General features: G+C 41.6%; 1 protein-coding gene across 3 annotated transcripts in view; it reads right to left on the bottom strand.

Moving 5' to 3' along the window:
- Positions 1–24,015, bottom strand: part of LOC143940200 (sodium-dependent serotonin transporter-like) — a 107,401-nt gene that overhangs the window by 39,546 nt on the left and 43,840 nt on the right. For all 3 annotated transcript variants that reach the window (XM_077461345.1, XM_077461344.1, XM_077461347.1), the window contains 5 exons: positions 20,499–20,637; positions 18,270–18,404; positions 11,734–11,837; positions 9,930–10,057; positions 279–391 (listed from right to left, as the gene is read on the bottom strand). In XM_077461345.1, coding sequence (XP_077317471.1) covers positions 279–391; positions 9,930–10,057; positions 11,734–11,837; positions 18,270–18,404; positions 20,499–20,637 — 619 coding nt within the window. The remainder of the gene's footprint in view (positions 1–278; positions 392–9,929; positions 10,058–11,733; positions 11,838–18,269; positions 18,405–20,498; positions 20,638–24,015) is intronic.

Here is a 24,015-nt window from a genome sequence, read left to right on the forward strand (position 1 = left end):
CATTATTAATAACAAAGCTAATAATTTTCTGCTGTGTGCAGCTCAACCCTTTGTGGTCTGCTAATACGACTGTTTGATAAGGACATCCTTTGGTCATTTTATAAATCTTTGTATCATGTAACAATCTCATCTATTGTGAGACGTTGTATAAAAATCTATGCCTTCAGCAATTATTGTTCTTCTGTTAATACAAAAACCACATAAAAATTATATTTTTAGTTCTGGCTTGTTTTCTGTAAAGCAGGAATATCATTTTGACAGGATGTGAGTTGACTTACTGTACTGTCCAAACCAAGCGTGATCATCATTAGAAAAAATATAATTGCAAAGAATGTTGAGCCAACCATGTTAGCAATGGCCTCTGGGTAAGTGATAAATAGTAGACTGGGACCTTTGAAACAAAAAATACACGTGTTAAACAATTATGTGCCTAGGTCTGGTCAGCATAATATGGGGGTTCACATTCATGTATAACATACAGCAGATGATGAATGGTAACAACATCAATGTTTATGTAGTGCTTAATGTATATCAGATACATAATATAAAATTACATATGTGTTATCACTGTTTAGCTAGCCTTAAACTGGCCATAAAACAGCTTAATTTATGAGAAGATTTCATTAAGATCCAAAAAGATACTGTGATGATGCTAGTACAATCCCAATTTAAAAAAGAAGTTGGGACCCTGTGTAAAATCTACATAAAAACAGGCTTGCCCTGTCCATTAGAGGACGGTTGTAGATCGGGGGGTCCAGCCCCATGTGTTTGACAGCTACTGCCGGTCTGCAGACTTGGTAATTCATCAACACATATACTGATTCCCTCTACATTTCAAGCAGCACTTCTTTAACCCAGTTTAAGTTTGGATATTTGTAGACATGTGCATTTGTTTTTGTCCGAATTCATTTTCATCCAAATTTCGGGTATTTTCGTTATCGTTTTAACAAATAATAACGAACATGCAGAATCTGAAAACCGAAAGATCCGACATAAACAAATGCTTTATTTTTGTTTTTTTGTAACAACAGTTCGATATAGATAGGAGATTCGACATGATGCTGACAATAGCAATCTGTGTCCATCGAATCCTGTGGTCGAATGTGACTAACCTTAGCTCTATTAGTCCAAGATTATTCTACATAAAGAGAAATTATTCGACATAGAGAGAAAAGATTCGACATTATAGAGACAATAGCAAAAAAGGTTGAATGTGCCTAACCTAACTCTATTAGTCCAAGATTATTTGACCTACAGAGAAAAGATTAGACATGAAGATTCGACGAAGCAGTCACCAAGAGCAGACATTTATAGTCAAATGCTCCGCCCATAGGCTATGGAAGAATTCTAATGTTGGTTGACTAGTAATTATAATTAATAAATATAATTATTACTAGTGTCATACAACATTAGAATTCTACTATAGCTTGTAGGCAGAACATTCGACCAGAAATGTACGATTGCGGCGTTGTACAGTTTTGCTGCTCCATCAAATCTTCTTGGAACATTCGACAGACACCATAAGCCTTCGATGACAGATTCAACCATACTTATTTTGGATTTTCAGACTAATGCATTTTTTAACAAAATGAAATAAATAAAAACTAATTTCGGGAGTAACTAAATAAATGTATTTTTCGGACAAAAGCGAAATTCTGAAAAAAAAATATTTCAGTGTCCACATGTGTAGATATTTGTTTTAATAAATAGTACCGTATATACTCGAGTATAGGTCGATCCGAATATAAGCCGAGGCCCCTAATTTACCACAAAAAAAATGGGAAAACTTATTGACTCGTGTATAAGCCGAGGGTGAGACATGCCTGTCCATCCCTGCATGTCCATACCTGTGTGTCCAGCCCTGTGTGTCCAGCCTACCTGTGTCCCGAGCCTGTGTCCCGAGCCTGTGTCCTTCTGCACATACGGCGGCCATGCCAGGATCGCCGCACCTCTTCTCGTCTGTGACAGACGGCGGCCATTCCACTGTTCAAAAGCCGCGCCTCCGTCTGTGATAGGCGGAACACTCAATTTCCCAGCAGTCTGTGTTCCGCCTATCACGGACATCCTCTCATCCTCGTCCGTAGTATGAGGATGAGCGGATGTCCGTGATAGGCGGACCACTGACTGCTGGGAAATTGAGTGTTCCGCCTATCACAGACAGGGAGGCGCGGCTTTTGAATAGTGGAATGGCCGCCGTCTGTCTGCTCGACACGCTGATCGGGTAGACAGGCGGCGGTGACTCGAGTATAAGCCGAGGGGGGCACTTTCAGCCTAAAAAAAGAGGCTGAAAATCTCGGCTTATACTTGAGTATATACGGTACTATGCTTTTACTCATTTTTGCACTTTGGCTACTTTGTTTTTATTCAAAAAACAGAAAGCAATGGTTTACAAATCTTGTAAACCCATGGTATAATTATAATAGAAAACCGAGAACATATTAAAAGTTTGATGCTACAGCTTTGTAAACATCGCCCTGTCTCAAATTTTTTTTAAAACGTGTTGCTCAGTGACCGTGGCCGCGGGACCAGCTGACCCAATTGCCGCTGGTGTCCCGTGATCCGGTCACAGAGCTGAAGAACGAGGAGAGGTCTGTGTAAATAAACCTTTCCCTGTGCTTCCCTGTGTGGCTGTCACCGATCGTCTGTTCCCTTTTATAGGGAAGGACGATCAGTGACGTCACAAGCCAGGCCACGCCCACTACAATAAAAATTCACGTCATGCATAACCCCTACACTGCCCGCTAGTGGTTAACTCCTTCACTGCCAGTGTCATTTACACAGGAATCAGTGCATTTAAATAGCACTGATTGCTGTATAAATGACAATGGTCCCAAAAATGTCCGATGTATCCGCCATAATGTCGCAGTCACAATAAAAATCGCTGATCGCCACCATTACTAGTAAAAAAAATATTAATAAAAATGCTATCAAACTATCCCCTATTTTGTAAACGCTATAACTTTTGCGCAAACCAATCAATAATCTCTAATTGCGATTTTTTTTTTTACCAAAAATATCTAGAAGAATACGTATTGGTCTAAACTGAGAAAAAAATTTTTATTTATATATTTTTTGGGGATATTTATTATAGCAAAAAGTAAAAAATATTGAAGTTATTTCAAAATTGTCGCTCTATTTTTGTTTATAGCGCAAAAAATAAAAACCACAGAGGTGATCAAATACCACCAAAAGAAAGCTCTATTTGTGGGAAAAAAAGGACGCCAATTTTGTTTGGGAGTCACGTCGCACGACCGTGCAATTGTCAGTTAAAGCAACGCAGTGCCGAATCGCAAAAAGAGTCCTGGTCCTTTGGCTGCAAATTGGTCCGGGGCTTAAGTGGTTAAAATGGTACATTTTCTCAGTTTAAACATTTGCTATGTTTTCTATTTTCTATTGGGAATAAAATATGGGTTTATGAGATTTGCAAATCATTGCATTCTGTTTTTATGTAGATTTTACACAGTGTCCCAAACTTTCTGGAATTGGGGATATTCTTAATTTGTGTGTAGGCCTGTTCAGCATAAAATAGGGGTTCACATTCATAAATGTCACACAGTAGCTGATGAATGGTAACAACATCATGTTTATGTATTTCTCAACTTATATAATTTACATAATAAAAGTTACTTACCGTATATACTCGAGTATAAGCCGAGATTTTCAGCCTCTTTTTTGAGGCTGAAAGTGCCCCCCTCGGCTTATACTCGAGTCATCGCTGTCTGCCCGCTCGATCAGCGTGTCGAGCAGACAGACAGCGGCCATTCTATTCAAAAGCCGCGCCTCCGGCTCCGCCTTCGCCTGTGATAGGCGGAACACTGAATTTCCCAGCAGCCTGTGTTCCGCCTATCACGGACGTCGTATCATCCTCGTACTACGGACGAGGATGATACGACGTCTGTGATAGGCGGAACACAGGCTGCTGGGAAATTCAGTGTTCCGCCTATCACAGGCGAAGGCGGCGGCGCAGCTTTTGAACTTTACAATGGCCGCCGACGAAGAGGGCACGGGACGGCACGGGACGGGACGGGACGGGGGCAAGGCAAGGCAAGGCACGACACGGGACGGATGCAAGGAGGCAAGGCAAGGCACGGCACGGGACGGAGGCAAGGAGGCAAGGCACGGGACGGAGGCTCGGGACAAAGGTAGGCTGGACACACACACACACACACACACACACACACACACACACACACACACACACACACACACACACGGATGGAGACACACACAGGGATGGATGGATGGATGGATGGAGACACACACACACAGGGATGGATGGATGGATGGATGGATGGAGACACACACACACAGGGATGGATGGATGGATGGATGGAGACACACACACACAGGGATGGATGGATGGATGGACACACACACACACAGGGATGGATGGACGGACACACAGGGATGGACGGACACACAGGGATGGACGGACACACAGGGATGGACGGACACACACACAGGGATGGACAGGCATGTCTCACCCTCGGCTTATACACGAGTCAATAAGTTTGCCAGTTTTTTTGGGGGTAAATTGGGGGCCTCGGCTTATATTCGGGTCGGCCTATACTCGAGTATATACGGTATGCCTTATCACTGTTTACTGGCCGTAAATAGGCTGATTTTCTAAGATTTCAAAATTATCCAAAAAGTTTCTTTGATTATTCTTACGTAAGTGGATATTCGAGTATATATGAGTGGTGGTAACTGAAGGAACCACAATAATATTGTTTGTGATTATCTTATGTTAATCATACAATTTTAGAATTTTAAGAATATTGTTTGTGATTATCTTATGTTATACAAACAATTTTAGGATTTCGTTTTTATCTGATACAATTTAAAAAAAATAGAAATCAACCGTTTATTCGGATAGTTTGAAGATTTGGGATTTTTATTCTGCCTAGGACCACTAATGACACGGGTCTATTTTTTGTGGGACTAGGAATTACATTTCTAGGTTTTATCTGCTACATTCCCCAGTGGTAGTAATATCTAGTTTTATGGCTGGTTCAACCAGACATAATGAGCCCGATTCTTCAAGCTGCAGTACTACTTCAGATATTCTAAAATCTATAATGCCGCGTACACACGATCGGACTATCCGGCGGACTTAGTCTGGCGGACAAACCGCGGGACTTTGCAGCGGAGGTCCGCCGGACTTTCTGAAAGGGCTTGTCCACACACGGAGAAAAGTCTGTTCAATTTGAACGCGGCTCCAGGTAGCTGGAACTAGTGAAGAAAGTCAATGTCGCCGCCTCCATTGGCGACATTGACACCTCGCTAGGCCCATCACCTGGTATGGACTTAAAGGGGAAGCCCTACACCGAAAAAACGGTGTGGGGTCCCCCCAAAGTCCATATCAGACCCTTATCCAAGCACGCAGCCTGGCCGGTCAGGAAGGGAGGTGGGAACGAGCGAGCGGCCCCCTCCCTCCTGAGCCATACCTGGCCGCGTGCCCTCAACATGGCCGCAGGCCCCCCCCCACTCCAAAGCACCTTGTCCCCATGTTGATGAGGACAAGGGCCTCTTCCTGACAACCCTGGCTGTTGGTTGTCGGGGTCTGCGGGTGGGGGGCTTATCGGAATCTGGGAGCCCCCTTTAATAAGGGGACCCCCAGATACAGGCTCCCCACCCAAGTTGAATTAGTATTGGGGTACCATGTACCCCTACCCATTCACCTGGTGAAAAAAAGTGTAAAAAAAAACAAACACAACACATGTTTTTAAAATAATTTATTGCACAGCTCCAGTGGTCTTCCGTCTTGGGGGGTCTACTCGTCGGACTCCTCTGCTATCTTCTGCTCTTTTGCTAGCTCTTTTACTAGCAGAGGAGCCTGGCTTTCTTCTTCGTCATCACCACCGTCCGGGGGTCTTCTTCTGACTTTGGGGGTCTTGTCCCCCTCTTTGGTTCTTCTTGCCGGGCCTCCACTTTCTTCTCCCAGCTCTTTTACTAGCGGTGGCCCGGTCTTCTGTCGCCGCCTTCTCTTCTTCTTCTCTTCTTCCTCCTTGAGATGTTGACTCGATGCTGTCTCCGGCCACAATGACAGGGACGCGTTGTGCGGCGACTTATATATGGACAAGGAGCGGGGTCACCAGGTGATGTCCCCGCCTCTTATGATGTCACAGTCCCAGCACCCTCTGGGACTGTGACATCATAAGGGAGCGGGGTCACCATGTGACATCATCCGTGACCCCGCCGATTGTCCCTATATAAGTTGCCGCACAACGTGTCCCTGTCATTGCTGCCGGAGACAGCGTTGAGTCAACATCTCAAGGAGGAAGAAGAGAAGAATAAGAGAAGAAGAGAAGGCGACGGCGGCGACAGACCGGGCCACCACTAGTAAAAGAGCTGGGAGAAGAAAGCAGAGGCCCGGCAAGAAGAACTGAAGAGGGGGACAAGACCCCCGAAGTCGGAAGAAGACCCCCGGACGACGGCGACGACGAAGAAGAAAACCGGCCTCCTCCACTAGTAAAGGAGCTAGCAAAAGAGCAGAAGATTGCGGAGGAGTCCGGCGAGAAGACCCCCAAGACAGAAGACCACCTTTTTTTTCACCAGGTGAATGGGTAGGGGTACATGGTACCCCAATACTCATTCACATAGGGTGGGGGGCCAGTATCTGGGGGCCCCCTTATTAAAGGGGGCTCCCAGATTCTGATAAGCCCCCCACCTGCAGACCTCGACAACCAACGGCCAGGGTTGTCGGGAAGAGCTATAAACGGAACAAGGGGAAACAAACTGCGCTACGGACTAAGACAAAGTACTGAATGACCCAAAGGAAGGGTCCCTCGGAAGCTGCAACTCTGATGTACACCAAATATACACAAGAACAGAAAGGAATTTTTTTTATTGCGCTAACCTATAAATAAAGCATATGAATGTGTATATAGACCCAAAAGTGAAAAGTTAGCAATTAAGTGCTAAACACAACTGAATATCTCCAGTCATCACATTAAAAAATAGTAAATAAACCATAATTAGTGCTGAAACGAATACCCATTCATAAGTGACAAATAATGATGATTATAATATATAAAATGAATAAATAAACTCAATTGATACACAAATTAATAAGTGTTAATAAAGAGCTAAATATAAAAAAAATTTAATAAAATGAATAAATAGTGTCCATATTAATGACCGACCACCCGTGATAAAAAAATGCATTGAATAGCTGAATTCCAATACAGTTCTTCAAGGTGCAAACGTGCTCTCGCCACCACCACACATATAAGTTCGCTCCTTACCGACTCAATATGACCCCCCGTTACAGAGGGTCACAACAGGTGGGAGATTAAGTAGACTTTCACGTTATCAGGCTGTCCATCCGATCCTATGTCTTCCACAAGATGGAACCAGTTCACTCTCTCACAGATCCTCCCCTCCTGTGCACCGCTCTCCGCTCAGCGCGGTAGCACATAAAAGATAAAGGCTCCAAATAGTGTAAAACCTTCAACTTTAATTCATATGAATAAATATACAATAATGCACTTACAAAAGCCCCTGGACAACGTACGGTATTACGAAATGCGTAGGGTGGAGCAACGCGCTGACGTCACCTCGGTCTTCCTTTGTCAATATACCAGGAAGCACGGGTTGGTTTGTTTGTGTGCATCCGGCCGGCGCACACTTCCTATGAGCCTGATGCCATTCTACTTTTGTAAGTGCATTATTGTATATTTATTCATATGAATTAAAGTTGAAGGTTTTACACTATTTGGAGCAGAGCAGCGAAACTGTGCTGCAATCGTACATTTCCGGTCAAATGTTCCGCCTACAAGCTCTAGTAGATTTGTAATGTTGTATGACACTAGTAATAATTATATTTATTAATTATTATTATTACTAGTCAACCAACATTAGAATTCTTCTATAGCATTTTGCTATTGTCTCTATAATGTCGAATCTTTTCTCTCTATGTCGAATAATCTTAAACTAATAGGTTAGGCACATTCAACCTTTTTTGCTATTGTCTCTATAATGTCGAATCTAATTTCTCTATGTCAAATCTTTTCTCTCTATGTTGAATCTTTTCTCTCTATGTAGAATAATCTTGGACTAATAGAGCTAAGGTTAGGCACATTCGACCACAGGTTCGATGGACACGATTGTCAGCGTCATGTTGAATCTCCTATCTACAGTATATTGAACTGTTGTCAAAACGAAAACGAAAATAAAGCATTTGTTTATGTTGAATTTTTCCGTTTTCAGATTCTGCACGTTCGTTAACCTTTGCTAATTCGGACGAAAATGCATTTGGACGAAAAATGAATGCACATGTCTATTAGTTACCTCTATATAAATTGGCTCTATGAGTCCAGGCAGGAGAAGAGCAGGATAATGACCCATCCTTATGTCAGACCTCTCCCTTCTGTCTCCTGACACCACAGTTCCAACGACAAACACTGTACTCAAATCACCATGTAATGGCATGCTTCCCAGATAAACTACCCCGCACACCTACTACATATACAGAGCCCTGGACATATGTGTGTGCGTGCCCCTAAGGCACCAGTAACCTCAGTCCCTTTGAAGAAGGATGAAGCTTTATATCTTCAGCCAGCATCATTCGTTGGTGCACTTAAACTCCTGAATAGCAGGGCCAACCAATACAACCGGCTCGGATTATCAAGAAAAGAATGCAAGGTGAAAGGACAATGTTGTCTGTATACAGTGTCTCTGTATCTAAATGGCCTTGTGTCCTGTGGCACTACAGGTGTCAGCAAGGTGACCAAGCGCAATGATGTCTGTATACAGTGTTCACAAAGGCAGATGGGCAAAATTAAACAACTCTGTGTGCAATGTCCTTGTTCCCTGCAAATGGGCAAGTGCCCTCTCACTATATCCTGTAGTCAGGCCCAAACGAAGGTTTGGGCCTGACCACAGATTTTTTTTGCAATGAGCTTTCTTTCATAGTTCACCACTTCTGTACTTAGCAAGAGGAGCACAAACTTAAGTAGAAAACACTCATATTTTATCAGAAATACCACTGCCTAATATCACTTATTTACGTGAATGGCATGTTAATCCTATTAATATTACAGGTACTTATATAATACCGTCAATTTTATGCAGGATTTTACATATATATATATATATATATATATATATATATATATATATATATATAGATACACACATTAGTCCTTATCGTCAAGGAGCTTAAAATCCTAGTTTCCCTAACTCACATTCATATATACACATACTAGGGCCAATTTAGGCAGGAGCCAATTAATCTACCAGCATGTCTTAGAAATGTGGCAGGAAACCAATGCACACAGGGAAACTTCAAACTCCAGGTAGGTAGTGTCGTGGTTGGGATTCCGACTGACTATTCTAGTGCTGCTAGGCAGACGTGCTAACCACTTAGCCTGTCAGCTGCTCCTGTACCACTCTCTGAAAAGCAATCCACTGCTGATTGCTTTTCAGAGACTGAGACAAGTGTAAACGAGCCCTAATGCCCTGTACACACGGTCGGAAATTCCGAAGGAAAAGGTCCGATCGGATTATATTGTCGTAAAATCCAATCGTGTGTGGGCTCTATCTGACTTTTTCCGTCGGAAATTTTGATGGAAAAAATTGGAGAGCAGGATCTCAAATTTTCCGACAAAAAAATCCGATCAGACTTTTTCCGATTGTTTGTAGAGAATTTCGATTGGACAAAGTGCCACGCATGCTCAGATCAAATTACGAGACCAAAGCTATTGGCTAATAGCCTCAATGTAGTCCCGTCGTAATGAAGGAATGTCATCACGTTCTGAATGATCGAATTTTCCCACAACTTTGTCTGACCGCGTGTATGCAACACCAGTTTCGGACAAAATCCGTCAGAAAAATTCAATGGATTATGTGGTCGGAATGTCTGACCGTGTGTACAAGTCATAACACTTAATATAAGACAATTTCAATGGAGAAATGGCTTTACCCACCTTTATCTTTTGCAACATCTTCCACTTCAACGTCCCGCATTTCCGCCATATAACCTAATACGGTAAAAATCACAAAACCAGACAGGAAGCTGGTCAAACAGTTCACCACACTGGTGATAATGGCATCTCTGGAAGAAGCAAAATGGATATTTACTTAGAATGTGGTAAATTAAATTATATTTCAGAATTTTTGTTTCAAGATAAACCTAGCAACTAAATCACCAGTAAATTTATATAATCTCAGGTTATACACTTTGGGCTTTTATTTTTTCAAGTCACCGTCCTTCAGTAAAGGATTATTTCTTATTACTAATATGAGAGCCCTCTGCTTGATGGAATTGCATTTTAAGATGTTGCTATAAGTCATCAAATTTAAAGAACATTAAAAACAGCAGCAGATATTATAATTCCCCTTTACCTGTCTGCATGATTTAGTTGCATATGGTACTAACCATAATATGTCTGCATAAGTTAAAAATTCCAGAGGGCCTGTTTATTTTCCAAAAAAGCCCACGGATACATAATAGTGCATTGTCTGCATACAGTTAAAAATGCATGAAGTAAAAAATAATGGAACCTGTGTTTTTTTTTTAAATACTGTGCAGGATGATTTCACTGCATGCACCATAAAGCCCTGGGAAGTATCAAGGGTATTTATATACAGACTTGTATTTCAACTCAAAACTAAAAATGTAGCATTTTTCATCCTACTAATCTTTAGATGAGGTGCATTTGTTTTATTTTTTCCCTTTATTTTTACCTAGTAAACATACAGTGAGTAGCCTCTAGCTCAGTGGTCTCAAACTGGTGGTCCTCCAGCTGTTGCAAAACTACAAGTCCCATCAGACATTGCAAGGCTGACAGTTATAAGCATGACTCCCACAGGCAGTGGCATGATGGGACTTGTAGTTTCGCAACAGCTGGAGCGCCACCAGTTTGAGAACCCTGCGGAGTCCACCTGATTGCTACAAGAGAGTACTACATTTCCAGCAGGGTGGGCCTTTGTCCTTGGATCCTTCTAGCTATTTGTCTATAATACCAGAGCTACCCTGGACCTCACTGTGATAGATGCGGCAATATTTTTGCTTGCACATGATTGGTTGATGTAAATCAGCAGATCTTCAGCACATTCACTAAGCTCTGGAGAAAATGAGTGCAACTGCACTTACAAAGTGCACAGTCTATTTTCACTTGGTAAATCAACGCCAGTGTTTTGCAGCAACAAGTTACCCTGGTTGAACACAGAGACATTGCTATGAAGAGGGCATGTTTGTGCAGCTTTCATAATTTGCTTTGTATCATTCTGCGGTGTATGCATGCTATTTGTCATTCTGAAACAATAAATATTCAATGAATATGCTGTTAAAATTGTTTATTGCTTCCAGTTGAGCTCACAGGAAGTACTAACGACACTGTAATGGGTATTCTCTGTACTAGTTGAAAATGTTGTTAGCCTGAAACAAATGCAGCTGCCACATGAGTTTAGTTATCCTTTAAAACAAATATCTTTACTGCATGTGATATCATGAGCCAGAATATTGCTTGCCTGACTGAAAGTTGTTTGTACCCAAACTTATTTTACAAAGTTTTCAGTGTCTACATCAAGGCACAGTAGAATACTGATAAAAGTTAGCTATTTTAGTAAGTATTTACAGAGCATGTTTACATTGTAATTTTAGAAATCTTCCTTTGCCTATATATACTGGAAAGAATCCCAATCTTGTAATTGGACTTGGACAGATTGAACTAAGCTCATTTGACTTGTTATATATTTAATGGCAGTTTATATTTAAAACATGTATACCTGTAACAGTTGTTATCAAATGGATTGTAGCTTGCAAGTGCTAGAAGTACCCCAAATCCTGGTCCTAGAGAGAAGAATATCTGGGCTGCGGCATCCACCCAGACCTGTAAAAGAAGAGCTGCATGATTTTTCTAAAAAAGAAAGAATTTTTTTTTTTTTACAGTGGAACTAAATCCTTGGTTTGGTTTCTGAGGGGCAGTCTAGCAACGAACTTGGAGGACACCCCTCCATTGTGTGTAGTTTAATTTATATCATTTAGTGTTCTCTGTAAAATTGTGTTTTTTTTTTCCCTTTATTCCCTCCCTTTTTTTCTTTGTGTGAAAAAACATAAAGTAGTGAGGCTAATATGAGGCAGAACAGGTCTAGAGTAGTTGAAAGTAGTTTCCCTATCCCTCAGATGCCAAGCCTTGAAGAAAATTAAAAATCAAAATTTTGCTGATTATTTTGCACTACCACTAGGTAAATTCTTGGTTGGGGTCAGGCCCAGGGTTGAAAAAAACTTGGCAGAAACAGTGCCAAGTGGGAGTACTGAAGCATAACAAAAGAGGGTAACTAAAGGGCATTGCCATAGGGTAACCGGAACCAAAAAATAAAAACGAAAGCAAAAAGCAACTAGTAGTACAAAAACACAGCGAGCGTCAACGCAGATGAGTACAGACAAGGCCAGGACAAGTCAGCAAATGACACACAGTAACTGTAAATTGTGGCCACAAGGTGACATGTTGTATGAAAAGTAATTTGAGAACAGAACAAATTGCCTTCAGAAAGGAAGCTCAATTAATCAGGCAGTAGGCATGACCCCCCTAATGTGTGGTCATGCTTTTCCATTTGCATGCAAGTAAACAGGACTGCTTATGGCATAAGTGCATGCAAGAGAACACTATAGAGGAAACCCTGAAATGCAGGAAGATATATAGCTGATGAGCCTGAAAAAGTAGGAAGTATAAATCAGAGTGGAGACGTGCCAGCAAGTAAAGCTAGCAATTGACTACTCAATGCTGAGATCAAAACAGATATTTAGGCCTATAGTGTGAGGTCACCTGAGGCCAGGTGACAGAGGCAGACCATTGGGGTCAGGAGTGCACCGCTAAGGTAGTGGACCCTATGGCTGATTGCTGTGGATGGAGCTCTGGGTGGTACAGGAAGCAAGTCCACTGGAGCACCAACACGAATCACACTGGGAGCTAGAGCATGAGATTCCCCAGGGGGTGCAGAGTCTAAGAGCCAGCAGGTGTTCACCAGAGCCTCTAGTGGTGAGGATGAGTTTGGCTGCAGCTGACACCATGTCGCAGCCCCCCAGGGTCACTCAGTTCAGGCTCAAGGACCGGCTTGGGTGGACAGAGCGAAAGTAGCAGTCCAGGACAACAAGGGATAGTCAGGAGATAAGCAAATGGTCGGGGAAACGAGCAGAAAGGGATAGACAGGAGAACACACGTTCTATCATGTCTGTGGCTCTGCATGTGGACAGCCTACCCGAATGTGGCCCATCCTCAGTTGATTCCTTCCCATCATGAAACACATTTTCTGCTCGCGGCTTTCGTCCCTTACACTTGCACCAACATTTCCTGCGTCTCCGACGCCATTTTCCCAAATTTGTAGCAGAACTTGATGTTCACTCGTTGCTCCATTGCACTGCGACCTCTCACGCTGGCTACGTTTGACTGCCCACAGTGGGTTTACTCTGACGGTCATGTGTACTCTACCCTAGTTGGCGCTTCTTGGCGTGTCTCTGGTTAGCCAAGTGCAAGTGCGCACCTGGCTATGTTGACGTTGCGATATCTGACTTTTCACCAAACTTTTTAGACACATCTCGTATACATCTCCCTCTAGCTATGGCTGTTCAGTCCATGGTTCATGAGGGTTTGTGTTTTATACCAAGTATTGTTTTTGCAGCATATTACTCTTACTATTTAATCATTACAGTATATTTCTTCTTTGTTTACACTGTTTCAATATACTTCTTGCTATCCCTTAACTAATTGCTGTGTCATTCCTGGTGTCAATGTACCTTGAGCCATTGGGATGTATATAGAGATATCTGCAGTAGACATTCCTTTCTCAGCATGGTGTTAATGCGTTTGTGGTACTGTTCTCCGGGTTTTGGGCATAGGAACAGGGAACCCAACATATCAATTGACTCTTTTGAGGGGAAGCCCTACAATAATATTATATATTTTTCTAACTCTTCCAGGTGTAAATATAGTGCCTACATACTAAATGTTTAACTGTAAAAATCATGACAGCTACCTATAATTTTGCTGAATGCTTCTTGTTACAGTTTTATTTGGAATACCAATCTTGTCCCTGAGATAATGGCTATGCATAGAACTAATTGATTAAAAACTGGAAAGTCCTTTTTATTTAAAACAGAAGTGAAATGGCCTGTAAGAGTAGCACGAATAATTACAGGACTTTAATAAAATTTGATTTAATGGGTATAATTAAAAAGTTATTTCTCAATTAAAAGTAAGGCCGTTTTATTTCCTACTGAACATTAAGCTTTGTTGCAAAACTAGACAGATTATCCAAGACTCAAATCCTAGCATCACGTTATTTAACATTATAATTTAAAAGAACAAAAGCAATTGAATTTCAGATTTTGAAAAAGTCTCTGGTCTGTAATTACAAACCGGAAGTCTATTATGAACAATGCTTTGCAAAATAAAGAATAGGAAGCATTAATACAATATTAGAGAAAATGAGATGTGTGATTGAAAGAAACATTTACATATCTAAGGGGCTGCTCTGACAGTGTCTTTTTGGACATGAAACATAACAAGGTGATGTTTACCTATTCACATCTGTGATCTGCTCCAGTCTGCAAACATGTTCATGTCTGTGATGTTAAACCAGCTGCTGGTGCATTGGCAAATGATGAATAAAACAGTAGTTCCATGAGTTTCCCCATGATACGTTTCTTTCCATCCCCCCCCCCCCCATTTTATTTTTTAGCCTACATGCTGCAAATATAGCAAATCTGTCATAAAAAGTTTAAGCCCTTGTACACACGGTTGGACATTCCGACAACCAAATCCGCCGAATTTTGTCCGACGGATTTTGTCTGACGGATTTTGTCTGACGGATTTTGTCCGAAACTGATGCATACACACAGTCGGACAAAGTTGTCAGAAAATCGGATTGTACTTAACGTGATGACGTTATTTCGTTAGGACGGGACTACGTTCAGGCTAGTAGCCAATAGCTTTGGTCTAGGAATTTGATCTGAGCATGTGTGGCACTTTGTCCAATTGGAATTCTCTACACAAGATCGGACAAAGTCCGATCAGATCATGTTGTCGGAAAATTTTATAGCCCAGCTGGAAAACTTGGTCCGTCAGATACTCCGACGGAAACAGTCCAATGGAGCCCACACACTGTCGGATTATCTGACAACACGGTCCTATCGGACATTGTCCATCGGAATGTCCGACCGTGTGTACAAGGGCTAAGGATCATTTTAGGTTAAGGCTGTGTTCACACTGCTGTATGAAGCGGTTCACAGCAGGGGTCCAGTGTGTCCCTGTTCATGGTTTCAAGTCACGGTTGCGGGGAAAACCACATCCAATTTGCAATAGTGTGAACCCAGCCTAAAAGTTTTGCGTGTGTGTTAAGCAGTGACATAATAAGCGCTTATCTTAACCTCCCTGACGGTATGATTATATCAGATTTTTGATGCTGAAAGCGGTTCAATTGTTTTACATGGAAATTTGGCATTTTATATTGCAAGCCTGTAATTCTTGGGATTAATTTAGGAAACACAAAATTATAATATAATAAATAACTATAAATAATAACAAATAATAATATAATAATAATATTTTTTCAATACATTTTAGTCAATAATATAATCAAATCAAAAACACAGAATTTTTTTTTTGTCCAAACAAGGGTGCAATATTATTAGTCATATTGTTTCAGCAAACATCCCAGGTATGATACATTTTGAAACATGGGACTGCACAAAGTCGGACGTCACAATCAGGACAATAGAACCTGGTTTCCTTTTGGATTTTTTTCCCACTGTCATCACACTTTGAGCAACAAACCACGCACATCCTTTTGGTGCTGACTTTTTCTCAGTTTGTGGGATGTAGTCCATGAAGTGACGACCAGTCAGGCGTTCCAGGTTGACAACGCCAGCAGCACGATGTTCAGCTCTATTCACAGCCATTGGTGTTTGGTGGTTTAGAAAGATCAGTTTCTGCACACCATCGCAGTGCCATCATTTTGCCTTTCTGCCAGGCAACCATTTTTCTCCAGTCTTGAGCTTATTATTGCCAAAGATTGGCGGCATGTCACGCTGGTTAGCCCTAATGGTTCCATAGGCATCCATTTTGTCCTGCAGAAGGAACTCATAAAGTTCAGGAGATGTGTAAAAGTTGTCTGTAGTTACACAATAGCCCTGATTTAATGATGGCTCAATCAGTGAAAGAACGGAAGATTCCATTCCATAATTACTGTATTTTGGGTTGAATTTCGTTCCTTTCCCAGTGTATAGGACAGAATTCCAAATGTAACCAGTTGTCGATTCACATAGTATGAAGGATTTTACGCCAAATCGTGCTCTCTTTGATGCCATATATTGTGTCCAGCTCAGCCTTATCTTGTAGGCCATTAGACTTTTATCTATGCTGACGTCTCTATCTGGCACATAGCTCCATTGTAAATTCTTCAGACTCATTTGATATACTTCCCAAATTTTCTTGAGTTTTGGTGCTGGATGAGTAGTTTTGTCAAATTCTTAATTGTTTTCAATGAGTAGTTTTGTCAAATTCTTAATTGTTTTCAAAATGTAAATACTTAATGATCAGGGAAAATTTGTACTCTGACATGACCGTGCCAAAGAATGGAGTGGCGAGTAATTTATTGATTTCCAATACCACTTTTGCAGGGGTTTCCCCATCATTCCCTGAAGAATTATTAGGCCCAGAAATTTCCAAATGTCCTCTTTGGTCACTGGTTCCCACTTTCTGCTTCTTGAAAACTTCCGATGCGTAGCAGCTTGTTGCTCTCGGTACCCATTTGTCTCCATAACTATTTTTCAGTAACCTCATTGGTTAAAAATAGTTGTAGGTATGTGAAGGGGTTGTCCTCTTCAACATTCATTTTCATACCAGGTGCTCCAGTAAATGGGAATCTTAGGGGCACTGCGTGATCTGTTCCACAGTCAATAGACCACCAAGTCCGCACATCACTGAGCTCAGTTGCAGGATCATCGCTGAAATCACTTTCTGTGTCTGGTGATGAATTTCCCCACGAATCGCTATCACTCAATTTTGCAAGTGATTCTGTATCACTATCACTGTTTCTCAGCAGGTCATAAACTGCTTTTGATGTAGAGGCACACGTTTTGGATGCCATAGTCGTTCTCCAGTTTCCAGGCAGAAAGAACAGTAAAACTGCATGCAAAGGGCACTGGACAAAGCACTGGGGGGCAAACTGAGGTCAAATGATTTGAAACAGTAATGTAATCCAATAAGAATACAATGTATTTTGTGTGTTGTGATTTATTCATTTTGAATATGCTACCGGTTCCATCCCCTGCATCGCAACGCTTGCAGGGAAGGGAAGCCGGAAAAACACAGAGGATCAGGTGGAAGATCTGGCCACTGGACACAGTTGGAGTACATTGTGGGATCCCAGGGACAAGGTAAGTCACCTCTTTCAGGATTCAGCGATGCATGGTACTGAATTTCCACCCCTGAGCCACACTCGGGAATACCGCCGAGGAGGTTAATGCATTTGAACTGTAGCAAACCTTATTATTAAACCTTGCATACACAGGTAAGAAGAAAAAAAAACACGAGACAAGACAACATTTTCCTTACATATGTAAAGGCTTATCACTCTCTTATTTTCTACTATACATAAGGGGTTGATTTACTAAAACTGGATAAACTGTTGCAGTTGTGGATGGTAGTCAATCATCTTCTAACTTCAGATTGTTCAATTAAGCTTTGACAAAAAAAAACAAAAAACTGGAAGATAATTGGTTTCTTTGCAGAGCTACACCAGATTTTGCACTTTCCTTTAGTAAATCAACTTTATAGCATTTTATGTGGTCTTTTAACCTTTCAACATAACCTATAATTAGTGAATGCTAGTATCATTATATGGACAGTATCATACTATTGTATCATGTGGTCCTCCATATGATAGCTAGAATCATATATATTGTATTATGTGGTCCTTTAACTTTTCAAAATAACCCAACATTTAAGATTGCTAGTATCATTATAAGGGCAGTATCATGATATTGTATTATGTGGTCCTTTATATAATAGCTAGTATCATATATGATTATATTATCTAGCTCTTTAATATTTCAAAATAACCCAAGATTTGTGAATGCTAGCATCATTATGCAGGTGTCAAAAGTAACTGCACCCTATTTTAGAATCTGAAACACATTGGAAGAAATCCATATTACTGCAGCAGGCTGCAATGTATTCTTTCACTGAATGTCTTAATCAGGAAGATAGATTCCTGTATATGGTTAAAAAATTTGCTCTAGAGAAGCCCAGCCCATTACTTACTCCAGTGTCAGTCAGCTTCTCCCAGTTGGGCCTCAGGTAGAACAGGATGCCTCTCCAAGCCCCAGGCAGTGTGGCACCTCGGATCAGGAGTATGAACAAAACCACGTAGGGAAAAGTTGCTGTCACCCATACCACCTGAAATGCAAAGCCTTGGATATGACTCAAGAACTGACATTTTACAGGACCATTGCTCTTTGATTCACAAACTTAAAAGCAATATTTTTCTGTGGCATGAATATGAAGATCACTTTTAATTTCTCCCCTGGTCAGCAACTTCCAGCCTATGACATATTTTTTGCATCCGATTTTTGTATTTAGTAACTGTACAGGTTCTTGGCCAGAACCTTTTTTCTTGTACAGATTCATCTAAAATTTCAGAATTTTTATTTAAAAAAACCTTAATATAGACTTCCATTCAAAATGGAACTTCCACTTTTTGGAATACTCCCCCCCTCCCATGTCACATTTGGCACTAGCAGATACCTGTCTAATACAGGTATTTGCTCCTATTGCTTGGCATAGATCACTGCGGCGTTCGCTGTGACCTACGCCACTTCCAGCGAATACTCTGTCCTCCTCCGCTGTATTCTGGGAGACACACAGGTCCCAGAACATAGCAGGGACCAGTGAGGACGCGCAGCGCGACTTGCGCATGCGCCGTAGGGAACCGCACAGCTTCACTTCCTGATTCCCTTACAGAGGCTGGCAGCGGCAGCAGCCGAGAGCTTATGGACAGATCGGCTTCAGCTGCCGACTTGTGCATGCGCCTTAGTGAAGCCGCACAGCTTCACTTCCTGATTCCCTTACAGAGGCTGGCAGCGGCAGCAGCCGAGAGCTTATGGACAGATCGGCTTCAGCTGCTGACATCGTGGGCTCCCTGGACAGGGAAGTGTCCATATATTAAAAGTCAGCAGCTTCAGCATTTGTAGCTGCTGGCTTTTAATATATATATTTTTTGGAGGACCTCCGTTTTAATGTTATGATGTAAAAGGAAAATGTGTATAACATTAAGACCATGTATAAGGCTGTAGAAGTTCAATAGATCCAAATGAAGCTGAATATGCTGAGAGGTTTATGACTGCACCATTCATACATTTGGGACACCTTATTAATACCAGGAAGAAGAGCTTATTATGCCTATGAATTCTTATGGAGAATCCACTTGTTGGTGCTAGACTTGATAGACCTGTGCCATTTGGCCATTTACCTATGACACTTTCCTTCAACTGCATGGCATAAGCCAGATATGTGGCTAATGATTTTGTGCCCTGGACACAAGGGTTTATTAACTAAAGGCAAATAGGCTACACATTTTTCCAGGAAAGTTGCCCTTTGCAAAGGAATTTGCCCCAAAGATTAGTGAATGTGGTGAAAATCTGCTGACTTCCATCATCCAATCATGTGCAAGAAAACAATGCTATTTCTTTATGTTCCTTGCACTAGATTGGTTATTCTTTGCAAAGTGAAATTTCAACACATTCACTAAGCTCTGGGACCAACTTCTTTGCAAAGTGCAACTTGCCTTGCAAAGTGAACAGCCCATTGCTTTTAGTAATCCACCCCACAGAGTTTGCGATTACAACCAAAACAATGTTTAAAAAAATCATGCCTCATAATTGCTATATTGCATTGATTAACTTTTTTCATTCTTCCAGTCGCATGCTACTTTTTCAAGGAAAATTACAATTCTGAATGATTTAAATGTAAAAATTGCATTCACTTGCAAATGTGGTATACAGTCCTGCAAAACCTATATACATAGTCTTAAGCCAGCCATATAACAATCCAAATCCTGCTGGTTCAGAAGGGACGGCCGAATTTCGATCCATGTAGGGGCACTCTGATTGTACACAAGGCCATCTATCAATCGACTTGTGTGCAACCAGCCTGTCAGGCTTTTCCTGAACGACTAGTGGAGCTGGCTATAGCCAGCAACACTAAACATTGTGTTCTGCCAGCAGGAAAGGCTTCCCGCTGACAGAAAACAATAGTGCAGTGGGAGGGATTCTCCCATCAACACTGACTGTGTTAATGGGGGATTCGAGCAATTATCCTTCTTTCCACCCATGGTGGAAGGAAATAAAATTACATAATATATGGTCTGATTTACCCTTTCTTAATGTTTTATTGTGTCCCCTGTCTTCTTTGCCATCTAGCCATCTGCCCCTGCAGCCTTGCCCTAATCAAACCCCTGCCTTGCTAAGTAAATGGAAACATTCTTTTCCTTACCTTTCCTGAAGTTTTCACTCCTTTCCACAAACTAAAGTAAACTATAGTAAAGATGAGGAACAAACAGATAAGAAGCTGCCACCGCAAGCCACCAACATGGTCCAAACCATCTGCCTCTTGTATGCCCAATACATGCCTCCTGCAACAAAGCAGATAAATAAAGGTGACAGAAGCAATTTGCAGGAATAATAAGGCAGACTGTCTACCATTGCATTCTCTAAGGTCAGTTATCAGTGACAAAAAGAAGCAAAGAATCTATTGCCTTCATCATTTTTGTTATTCAAATACATTTGGCTATATGTAAATACAATTCTCCCTCTAATATAAAGCTGGCTACGCACAGGCAGTTTTTTTGTCATTCAACCACTGGGTTGAACAAAAGAAATCCCTGACAGATCCCTGCATCAGCACAAGCAATGTTGATGAAGGGATCTCTCCTACTGTGCTATTGTATTCTGACAGGGGGACTGCCCCCCACCAGAATACACCGATCAGCACTCGCAGCCATTGGTTGCAAGCGCTGAGCGAATGCTGGTTTTTCAGCATGCCCATTTGACATAAGCCAACCATTAGACCAGCTTCTGTTGAACAGACAGATGTACACAGGGACTAAAAGTCAACTGGTCTCTTTGGCCCTTGCGTACTGGGCTTAAAGTTAACTGATTTTCAAAATGAAATGCAGGGAAAACCCTATTCCCTTACTTGTAAACCACATACCCCATATGAAGCCACACCCACAAAATTATGCTTCCATTCATAACACATCCTCAAACAATTGGTCACAGATTTTGGAACAAGAGGTAGACATTTAAAGTATTAAGATAAAGTAACTAGATTTCAAATAAAAGGCACCAAGATATAGGAAGGATACCTTGAGAGTGGTAAGAAGAAAACATCAGCATGTGTAACCAGGCACCCACTGAACTCTTGGAGGCATGCTCAAAAAAGTGGTTGTTGGTTCACAGTGTTTGGCTTGCAGTGTGGGAGTAAAAAAAAGCCCCAGACTGGTGTCATTGTGACTGCAAAACTATATAAACGTATCCTACTATATAAACGTACAGGCTCCCAAAGAATGATAAATACATTGTTTGATGGAATCATCCATCACCCAGCTTGGGTGCGTCCGTCAAAATATAAAGCTGCCACCAATCTGGAACCAGGAACCAGGTTATAAAGCTGAGTATTACACACAAGATACTAGACAACACTAGCTTAGGTGCAAACTGGAACTGGAACTCTTTATTGTAAATTCACACAGAATAATTACCATGCAAGATCAGATAAGTTTGATCACATAATCCTAACAATAAAAAATGTAAATAGGAATATAGTTAACATAGATAAGGAACAGCCAACACACACATAATTAGGGATGAGCCGAACACCCCCTGTTCAGTTTGCACCAGAACATTTGAACAGGCAAAAAATGTGTGCGAACATGCGAACACTACTCTATGGGACACGAACATGAAAAATCTAAAGTGTTAATTTCAAAGGCTTATGTGCAAGTAATTGCCATGAAAAGTGTTTGGGGAACTGGGTACTGCCCTAAAGGGCATGTATCAATACATGTTTTTAAAACGGCTGTTTTTTCAGGAGCAGTGGTTTTAATAATGCATAAAGTAAAACAATAAAAATGAAATATTACTTTAAATATCATGTCTGGGGGGTCCCCTTAGTCTGCCTGTAAAGTGACACATCTGACACATTTACTGTGCCGCAGCAAAATGACATTTGTAAAGGAAAAAATGTCATTCAAAATTACTCGCGACTGTAATGTATTGCTGGATACTGGCAATATAGATAAAAAAGCGAGGAAAAAATCTGTGTGGGTCCCCAGTCCATACCCGACCCTTTGGGTCTGGTACAGATATTATGGGGAACTCCATGCCAAAATTTAAAACAAAAACAGCGTGGGGTCCCCCCCGAAATCCATACCAGGCCCTTTGGGTCTGGTATGGATTTTAGGGGACTTCCATGCCAAAATTTTTAAAAAAATGGGGCATGGGGTCCCCCCCCAAAATCCATACCAGACCCTTATCTGAGAAAGCCTGGCAGGCCAGGAAATGGTGGAACGAACGCGTGCCCCTCCTCCTGAACCATACCAGGCTGCTTGCCCTCAACATGTTGATGGGCACAAGGGACTCTTCCCCACAACCCTGGCCATTGGTTGTGGGGGTCTGCTGGTGGGGGGGCTTATCAGAATCTGGAAGCCCCCTTTAACAAGGGGGGCCACAGATCCCGCCCCCCACGTGAATGGGTATGGAGTACATTGTATCCCTACCCATTTACCAAAAAAGTGTCAAAAACTAAAAACCACAATACACAGTTTTTGACAAATCCTTTATTAAAAAAGAAAAAAAAGTGTCCTGTGATGTCCATCCATCTTCAATCACGGTGCCGATTGACCCAAAAAATTGAAAAATTAACTAAAATACTCCGCCTCCATGGGTGGCATCCCGCTGACTGCTGTCTTTTCGCTGTGATAGCTCTTTTATAGGCAAGGGTGGGATCACCTGCTGACGTAACTGGATAACCCCACCCCCACTACACTGACTATATATATATATATATATATATATATATATATATATATATATATATATATATATATATATATATACTAAATTGCCTGCATGCCACTAACTAATCTGTCTCTAGATAACTTCTCTCATTCATAAATACTATATACGGCCGCCTTGTAAGCAGCCTTATATAGTGTGAGGCGTGGACTTAGCCCCCTGAGCCATGACTGGCTAAAAGCACCCTGCGTCTTGCCAATCATGGCTCTCACAGCACAGCGTGCTGTGATTGGCCAAAGAATGCAGGTCAGGTGCATGCTTTGGCCAATCATCAGAGATCAATGCACTGTGATCTCGCAGTGCATTATGGGGTTTTCTGTGGTGCTCGAATTTGCCGCGAACACACCATAATTTTCGGGATTCGCCGAGCGGGCAAACACCCAATGTTCGAGTCGAACATCGTTCTCATCCCTACACATAATGATAATCCATGTCTAGCAACTAATAGCTGACAGTGGTCTACTTTTAACAATTAGTCACTTAAACAAACCTAGGTACCCAGACCGTTTGACACCCAGCCCACAACCCTGGATACACAAAGTACATTACACATAATCATAGGCATAAACACATAACATCCCGCAATGGTTTGATAATAAGGTAAAGTGGTCCCAATATTAATCACACCTCCAAGAGAATAGCAGACAGACAGAAGCAATAGATGGCTCAACAATGGGAACACACATCTAGGAGGCACACAATGGGAGAGATACTTAACAATAAACATATAACAACTTAATAAACAGACTATAGCAGGAGACCCCAGCATCAGGTTACTTTGAGCTGATGATATTAACATCTAGTCTGAGTTTCACTGTTTAAAGCAGTCATTGCTGATTTGGGCACAAAAGCCCCATATCCGTATCCCAGGCCTAGATTCCCAGAGTGTATGTTTCAGGGAGACATGGACCCTAACCCGAAGCAAGACCACTCCA

The sequence above is a fragment of the Lithobates pipiens genome, unplaced genomic scaffold, assembly GCF_037356315.1.
Source record: "Lithobates pipiens isolate NorthernLeopardFrog02 unplaced genomic scaffold, aLitPip1_a1.2 Scaffold_3, whole genome shotgun sequence".
In the NCBI taxonomy this organism is placed as follows: Eukaryota; Metazoa; Chordata; class Amphibia; order Anura; family Ranidae; genus Lithobates; species Lithobates pipiens.